General features: G+C 26.8%; 1 protein-coding gene across 1 annotated transcript; it reads left to right on the top strand.

Moving 5' to 3' along the window:
- Window positions 1–4,872: 4,872 nt before the first annotated feature.
- Window positions 4,873–9,227, top strand: LOC114397743 (probable 2-oxoglutarate-dependent dioxygenase At5g05600). The gene is made up of 3 exons (XM_028359931.1): window positions 4,873–5,541; window positions 8,209–8,542; window positions 8,827–9,227. Exons 1-3 carry the CDS (start codon window positions 4,988–4,990, stop codon window positions 9,073–9,075), a joined length of 1,137 nt encoding a protein of 378 aa, XP_028215732.1. The 5' UTR covers window positions 4,873–4,987; the 3' UTR covers window positions 9,076–9,227.
- The last annotated feature ends 544 nt before the right edge of the window (window positions 9,228–9,771 follow it).

Raw genomic sequence — 9,771 nt, 5'->3', positions numbered from 1 at the left:
TTATTTTACCATTAAGGAACTTAACAACCACCAATGCGAGAATTAATTCGCACAGAATTATTCTAAATTAATAATTTCGAATTTGAACACTAAGTATACAAATGTGTTAATACTTGGAAAAAAATTATTATTCATAATAGGATTTTAGGTTTTATAATAATAAATTAATGATGCAAGTACCAAACAAAGTTAAGGAACTAACAAATAGAAGATTTATATTAGAAATCATGGCAATTTTTTATTATTTAATAAATAGTTAAGTATTATTATTATTATACTGTACAAATGAAAAACCAATTTGATGATGTCAGAGCAAAAAAGTAGCCATGACACAATGAGTATCGTGTGTAAGTGTAATGTAATAATGTACTTTGGCTGTTTTTGTCGACATAGTATGATTTGCGTCAAAGGAAGTGCGGCTCACAGAATATGCGAGGTCCACTTGATGGGTTGGCTCTATGTTGTTGTCTGTTGAGTCGTGACTATGTGCTCTACAGCATTGACATGGCTTTCAGGTTTTGTCTGTCTCATTAAAGTTGAAAATTAATTTTATTTTACTAATTCCCTATGTATTAAAATTCATGCTACTTTTCAAATGAACTCGTTTCAAACTTAATTAAATTATTTATTTAATCCTTATAATTATATAAGTTTTACCTTTTAATCTTTATATATATTATTTTTAATTCATGTACATATAATTTTGGATAAATAACTTTTTAATACCAATAAAAACAAACGATTTTAATATTATTTTATTTATTTAGTATCTCATACTTTATGTATGATTTTACTATTTGTTGGCAGTGATCTCTAGTCTTATAATCTTATATAAAAAAAATAAATACGTAATTCATCAAAATTAATAAAAAAAATAATTAGATTGATTAATTCGTCATAAATTTTAATTTTATTCTAACTCTACCCATGACATTAAATGATATAAGAGGTTTTTATTTTTTTTAAAGATAATTTTTCTACCAATGAGTATACTTTTTTATTAATAGTTTCATAAATGCATTTATCCACTTTCATGAAAAAATGAGTCTATATCATTAATAGACCTTATAATTAATTAAAAATAAAAAAGAAATTTAACAATAAATATACTTTAAAGTAGTACTATGTTTTTTATAATAAGAATAAAAAAAATATTCTTTTTTTTTCTGAGATATAGGATTAGTATTAATTAGTGAAACATTAAATAAAAAGTAAATTTTAAATTTATATTTATTATTAGGTATTGGGGATGGATAATGTATTTTAATGGTCTCATTAATAAATATTTAACTTCACTCATTCACTAATTGATCATCACACATTCACCAAATTAGTTGTCATTTTATAAAACCAATGAGACATTAAATAATTTTTCCATGGAGTACCTTGACCAATATTATGTAGTAAATGAAACAAAATCTAATCAATTAGAGAGATAAATGACATATTAAAAAGCTACATAATACTTTTTATGAAATTCAAAATATTAATTACATTTTTTAATACTTATGAAAAATTCTTAAACGTCATGTAAAATGGAATACGAAGAGTAATATTTTTTATATAATCAGTTGAAATTGTTTCAACTTAATCTTTTATAATAGTTTTAAGTAAGAGGGTTTTAGTGCACTTTTTCCTATCTAAAATAGTGTCACTTTAGATAATTTATTTTTAATTATTATGTTTTTTATTTATCTAATACTTCCTCCACTCCCAATTATGTGATCATTTTAAAAAAAATGTTTCAAAATATATGTCGTTTTACAAAATTAATGTTGCATTAGATAATTTTTTTTAGGTCTATCCTTAATCAATATATAATGAGAGTATTGTAGAGGAAGAATAAATTAATCATTAGTTAGAGACATAAATGATATATTAATTAATTATATAATATTTTCTTTGAAATTCAATAAATTAATTACATTCTTAAATACCTGTGTCAAAACCTTAAATATCATATTGTTGGAACTAAGGGAGTAAATTACATTAATTAATGGGACATTTAATAGAAAGTGAATTTTAAATACACATTTATTATTAGGCGTTGGGGAAGGATGTTATTTGATATTAATGAATATTTGATATTTGATTTAATGCATTCATTAATCGATTATTTTACATTCATTTATTATATGATATAAAATATTCAATCCATTTCATTTTATATGGGGTTTTATTATTAGTTATTGGGAATAGAATAATGAATTTTAGCGGTATCATTAATGAATGTTCTACTTCAAGAATTCATTAAATAATTTTTTTCATGGAGTATCCTTTACCGATATAATGTGTAGTAAATTAGACAAAATCTAATTATTTAGATAAATAAAATATATATAAGAAAGTTATATAATGTATTATATGAAATTCAAGATATTAATATATCTCTTAATATCTGTGACAAAACCTTAAACATCATATAAAATGGAATAGAGAGATGGATACTTTTTTTTTTATATATAATCAATTGAAATTGTTTCAACTTAATTCTTAATAATAGTACTACATCAAGTAAGAAAGTTTTGGTGTATTTTTTCCTCCCTAAAATAAGAACAATTTAGATGATTTACTTTTAGTTATTTTATTTTTATTTATCTAATAGACCACATTAATTAGTGAAACGTGTAATAGAAAGTGAACTTTAAATGCATATTTATTATAAGGTATTGAGAAGGAAGCTCTTTAATCTTTATTAATATATATAAAGTGAGATGTCTTAGAGCACTTTTTCCTGTTTATAATAAGGGCACTTTAGACAATTAATTTTAGTTATCCTATTCTTTTTTATTTATTTCATGAATCATATTAATCAGTAAGACATTTAATAAAAAATAAATTTTAAATACACATTTATTATTAAGTATAGGGGAAAGATAAAGAATTTTAATGATGTAATTAATATATATTTGATTTCATAATTCATTTATTGGTGATAATATATTCTTTTATTATATGATGTAAAATATTCCATGTGTTTCATTTAATATGACTTTTTTTGGATTGTACAAATTGTTCCAAATTAATTGTCCTTTCACAAATTCAATGAAGCATTAGATATTTTTTTTCCATGGAGGACCCTTGACCAATATTGTGTAGTAATTGAGTCAAAATTTAATTAATTAGAGAAATAAAAAATATATTACAAAGTTGTCTTTCTATGAAATTTTAAAATATTAATTATCTAGTGAAATATTTAATAGAAAGTGAATTTTAAATGCACTCATTAATGAAGTTTAATACAATCATGTATTCATTAATTGATTATTATACATTAATTTATTATGTGCTATTAGGAGACAAATAATGAACTTTAGAGGTGTTGTTAATGAGTATTTGATTTCATGCATTCATTCAGTGATTATTATACATTAAATTATCAACGGCGTTTAATACATTGATGTATTCATTAATTGATTATTATACATTAATTTATTATGTAGTATTAAAAAAAAGGTAATAAATTTTAATGATGTCGTTAATAAGTATTAGATTTCATGCCTTCATTAAGTGATTATTATACATTAATTCATTAATAGAGTTTAATAGATTCATGATGTATTCATTAATTGGTTATTATACATTAATTTATTATATATATAGTATTAGGAGAAGGATAATAAATTTTAATGTTATTGTTAATGAATATTTGATTTCACGAATGTGATTATCATACATTAATTCATTAATGGAGTTTAATATATTCATCTATTCATTAATTTATGATTACACATTAATTTATTATATGATGTTAGGAGAAAAATAATAAATTTTAATGGTGTCATTAATAAATATTCGATTTCATGCATTCATTAGTGATTATTATACATTAATTTATTAATGGAATTTAATATATTCATATATTAATTAATTGATTATTATACATTAATTTACTATATTAAGAGAATGATAATAAACTTTGATGGTATTGTTAATGAATACTTGATTTTGTGCATTCATTAAGTGAATATTAATTTATTATACATTAATTTATTATACGATATTAAATATATTTTATATAATAAATTTTTTCGGCTTAATATTTAGAAATGAAAAAATTTGTATTATATATCATAAAAATAATTCAATTAAGAAATTATAATTTTTTTAACTAAAAATAAAATATATATTTTAACAATTTAAAATATTTTAATTTAAATAATAATTATAATATATATAATTATAATCTATGTCTAACATAAAAAGTTTCGTGTGGGTATAAAGACTAATCAATTTATAAGTGTAAGTTTTGAAAAATGGAAAATCCCACTGTGATCAATATCTATAATAGAATTTTTTTACTTATTAAAGCGTCATCAAATTTGTTACTAACGATAGTTAGCGGCAACACTCACAAACAAAGATAATAGGATAATTTTTTTCTGCTTTGTTTTCGTTTATTTCACCATTTTTAAATAGAATAAAAAATATATGTAGCTCTGCAATATCTTAAAATGTTCAAATTAATTAATATATAGAACAAGACTTTTATATTATGTTTTATAGTCAATGCGTGGTATCATATGTTATCCGGATCTAACATGTGTACCATATGTTGTTAGACACAAAAATTAATAAACCAAAGATATTTCTTTTCTATTTTGGTAAAAAAAAAAAAAGAACACAGTATCATTGAAAATAAATTTGTTTGAGTCGAAAAAAATTATAAAAATAAGAAACATTAATTTCTTTTAAAAAATATTTAACATAATTACATATTGAATACTAAAACTCAAAATTATTAATTAAATTAAAACAACATCACAAAATATATTATCTATGGGCGTATAGAATATCATAGCCACAACGCACAAGCAATTCAATTTCATCACGGCGCCGAAATTAAGGCATCTCATGCTATCTATATATAGGCTTCACTTAGTTGCTCTCAATCACACTACAACTAAACACACTAGCTATAGCTAGAATCCCCTCCAATCCCTCTTTGTCTTTGTGCTTTTCTTTAGTTCTTTCCAAAACAGCAACAATGATGAGTTGCCAAGCATGGCCTGAACCCATAGTTCGAGTCCAATCCTTAGCTGACAGTGGCCTAAGCTCAATCCCTTCACGCTATATTAGGCCACACTCCCAAAGACCCTCCAACACCACTTCTTTTAAACCTTCACAAACCGAACATGATCATGGTCATGGTCACGGGCAAGAGACTCGTGACCATGATCATGTTAACATCCCCGTTATTGACCTGGAACATCTTTTCTCGGAGGATCAAATCCTCCGAGAAAAGATATTCCGACACGTGAACGAGGCGTGTCGGGAGTGGGGGTTCTTCCAGGTGGTGAACCATGGGGTTAGCCATGAGTTGATGAAAAGTTCTAGGGAACTGTGGCGCGAGTTCTTCAACCAGCCACTTGAGGTGAAGGAGGAGTATGCCAACTCCCCCACCACTTATGAGGGCTATGGAAGTCGCTTGGGAGTGCAGAAAGGTGCCACCTTGGACTGGAGTGACTACTTCTTTCTCCATTACAGGCCTCCCTCACTTAGGAACCAAGCTAAGTGGCTTGCATTTCCACAATCCTTTAGGTATGCATATCATATGTCCGATTAATTTTTCTCTCTTTTGGTAATATATGAATCTATTTTTTGTTGCTTTTAAGAGTGAAAATTATCATTATGCACCCCCAAAAATGCATACAGTTAGGATAACTATTTCAGTTCATCTATTTTTCCATCTTTTTATTTTTATTTTATTTTATCACTTTACATGTTTTTCTTGTTATTTCTCTTTCTCTTTCAATTTTTTTTCTTTCTATATCCTGTACTCTACACCTATCCACTCCAAATTTAGGTAGACATTTACCTTTAACCTTTGAGATAAAAGTATCAATATGCACAGTTTTAAATGAGTGAAAGAAGTGAGAATAAAAAAAATAGTGAAAGAAGTGAGAAATCCTTTTTTAACTTTGACTCTCTCTCCAATCGATGTTTTCCTTCTGTTACTTCAAATTTAGAAAGGATCAAAACGACTTGAAGCTTCAAGCTTCTTTAATGAGAGAGACGGAAAAAAAAGGTAAAATGGTCACTTTTGGTACAGTCAATTATGTTTTAATATTTTTTTCTTTAATATATTAAATTTTAAAAGTTTTATACATTAAGTTTTAAAGGTTTTATTTTAATTTTTTATGTTTTTAAAAGTTTATTTTAATTATTTATTTTATTTTCTATTAAAAATACTAGTATGCTGGTGTTTTAAAATTTAAAATAATTAATTTTTTGTAGTTATTATTATATATTTTAAATTAATTATTTTACTTATATTTAGTGTTCCGTCAAAATTTAAAATATTGATGAAACACTGACATTTTTAACAGAAAATCAAATAAATAATTAAAATAAAATTTTTAAAATTTAATATATCAAAATAAAAAATATTAAAATATAATAAACTAAAAGTGACATTTAAAAAAAGTGATGAAAGAAATATGTTTATTTATATATATATGTATTATAAAGTTTTGTTTTTAAGTTAGTGTGGTTCTTGTTAGTTGTAACTTATATAAGCCCAAAATTGAAAAATGTTTAGTAAGATTTTTCATTATAAACACTGAAATAATTATTTGGCACACATGTATTAAACACTAAAATTGTACGAATCGTGTCAAAGATGTTCTTATCTTTACAATATACTTTTACATATTATATATATTTCCCTTATATATATATATATATATCGGATCATGTCTGCTTTGAAACAATTACTCCGTGTGAGCTCATTATAATTACCATATTATCCCATACACCGTGACTTGGATTTATTGGTAGTAATTAAGTGATAGGTTGCTTGCTCAAACTCCCCTATCCAGGCTCAAATTAAGAATTAATTGAAACATGTGGATATATTTCGTTGCACATATATTTTCTTATTTGTTTGGTAAGATGCGGCCATGGCTACTTATATATTTACTTAATATTAGCTGCTGAATGATGGTGTATCCAACTAATTAAAGTGATGTTCTTTTCATTATATTAAGGTCTTATAAGAGGTTGGGAAGAGGGTTGCAACCTTGTAGGCATAAACAAAAGTGTGATAGTGAAAATTTTGGACCTGCCAATTTGGAGGATGTTGAGTAGAGCCGTGTTAAACATGAATGAGTCTTCACTTTATTATTTTTTTTATACAGCGGAAATTAAACTTCTATTTATTAATTTAAAGTATTTTTTTATATGAAAAATTAAACAAAGGAATAAGTATGGCTTTTTGACTATTTCAAACTTGGAGACTTGTAACTAACCCAGTGGGGGTGGTGCAGCTTCATATTATGCTCTAGAAATTAATGCTTATTGAACACTTTTTTCAAGCGTAAACAAACACGTACACTCGACATTTGCATGTAAAACGTGTGGCGGTACATGGCAAAGTCAGATTTCTTGCAGTCTATATAAAAAAAAAAAAAAAGTGTTGAAAAATAAGCATTAAGATAAAGAAGAATTAATTGTGGGACAAAAGATGCCAGTGTGTTTAATTGGTCCAACCAATTAAAGGCATTAAAGATTCACGGGTGTTTGTAAACTTTGCTGGACCAAAACTCTCCTATTAGCTACCATTTGGTCCAATGGTTCCATCTAAGAAACAGGTCCACATTTTTAAATATGAGCTACTAGAGATTTCAAATTGTATGAAATGAATTGTGCAATTGTCTTTTATCTTTTATTTTTTTATACACACACATTTTAATTAAAATACACCACAAAATTAAAAAAATTACTATTTTATTATCTCAAATTTGTGTTAACAAATATTTTCATGTCACAAACTATTCATGCTCAAATACCAACAAACAATAAAATAAGCCTTGTGAAATTAATATATATACCAGTAAAAGGATGCTATTATATTCAGTTGTGTTCTTTTTCTTTTATTGTACATACACAGAGAAGTCAGTGAATTTATTTATTTTTTTCTCTCTTGAGCTAACTCATGAGCTGCATAGGAGTATATTTTACACAGTGTAAATAGGGACCCTATTGCTTCTATGTATGGTAATGCACTAATGGTATATAATCAGGAAACATATTTGGCTAAGTGGTTTGATGTCTCTGTTTGATAATAAATGTATGTAGGAGCATTGCCTTGGAACACTTTATATTGATGGTATACATTAATGTTGTCACTATCTAAGATGGAGAAAATAATGGCTTAGCAAATTTGTGCTATTTTCCCCCTCTAATTTCTGCTTTTTGTGGTGATAGGAAAGTGATTGCTGAATATGGGGAGGAAGTGGTTAAGCTAGGAGGAAGGATACTCAAAATGATGTCAATAAACCTTGGCTTGAAAGAAGATTTCCTTCTCAATGCATTTGGGGGAGAGAGTGAGGTTGGTGCATGCCTAAGGGTGAATTTCTACCCAAAGTGCCCTCAACCTGACCTCACTTTTGGACTCTCCCCTCACTCAGACCCTGGTGGCATGACCATTCTTCTCTCTGATGATTTTGTGTCTGGCCTTCAAGTAAGAAGAGGAGATGAATGGGTCATAGTTAAGCCTGTCCCAAATGCATTCGTCATCAACATTGGTGACCAAATTCAGGTCCAGCCCTCTCTAGATTTGTTCAAACTTCAAACCTTTTTACTAGTCAAGCTGCTATATAATGACTAATTACATTAATCACTCCTTTCACACTATTTTAGTCATACCATTTGTCTTACATGTTTGCTTGAACATTATTTTGAGGAAATAAATTATATATTATACTATACTACTATTTTTTTTTCTAAAGTAATTATCTCAAACAAGCACTTTTCAGGCTCAAATTTCAACAATTGGTGGTTGTTACTAATTAATCAGTGTTCAATGCATGTTTATCTTTTTAGGTGCTGAGCAATGCAATATACAAGAGTGTAGAGCACAGGGTGATTGTGAACTCAAACAAAGATCGTGTGTCCTTGGCATTGTTCTATAACCCGAGAAGTGATTTACTCATTCAACCTGCCAAGGAGCTTGTGACAGAGGAGAGGCCAGCCTTGTACTCACCAATGACCTATGATGAATACAGACTTTACATTAGGCTAAATGGACCTTGTGGAAAGGCCCAAGTTGAATCACTGGCTTTCCAACCATGACTTAATAATGTCAATTAATAACGTGTTTGGTTTCACAATGTAATTTTCTATGTTTCATGTGTAATTTTAAGTTGATAGTTATAACTTATATTTCCCACATAATTTTGTACTTCTTAAGAGTTTTCAAACATGTTATTACCTTTCCTTTAAAAGTATTGATGTTTAAAGTCAATGTATAGATATTAAGAAATAACTATTTAATAATACCCTTAACTTATTATGTGACACATGAAGAGAATCAAGTACAAAGATTACTAATACATCAACTCGTCATGTTGAAAAGTAAGATATATGGTCAAATAACAGTATATGTAAAAAATATATATATATATATATGAAACTTAACATTTATAAAATATAATAAAAAAAATTAAAACATCAAAAAATTTGAAACAGAGAAAGTACGAGCAAATGACAGAGTCTGAATCTAAATAATTGGACACTTGGCTTTCTAGTGGATGGGGCAGATAATGTTTTATCATGTTTTTATTTTGGGGTGCAATAGTTGAAAATGAAATTAACAGCTTCAATCACATGTCAAAATTTTCCTTTCATGTGTCCTCATATCTCAAAGTGAGAGTTATTTGCCTTGGTCAATTCAGGGAAAAATTGAATAATGGCAAGTGATAGGGTCGATTTGAGCATATATACCTTTCTCCCTCGTTGGCCTAGCTAGTGGAATGCTGAGTATGGCTC

Source organism: Glycine soja, chromosome 18, assembly GCF_004193775.1.
Source record: "Glycine soja cultivar W05 chromosome 18, ASM419377v2, whole genome shotgun sequence".
Taxonomy (NCBI): domain Eukaryota; kingdom Viridiplantae; phylum Streptophyta; class Magnoliopsida; order Fabales; family Fabaceae; genus Glycine; species Glycine soja.
This window is presented reverse-complemented; position numbering and strand designations above follow the sequence as displayed.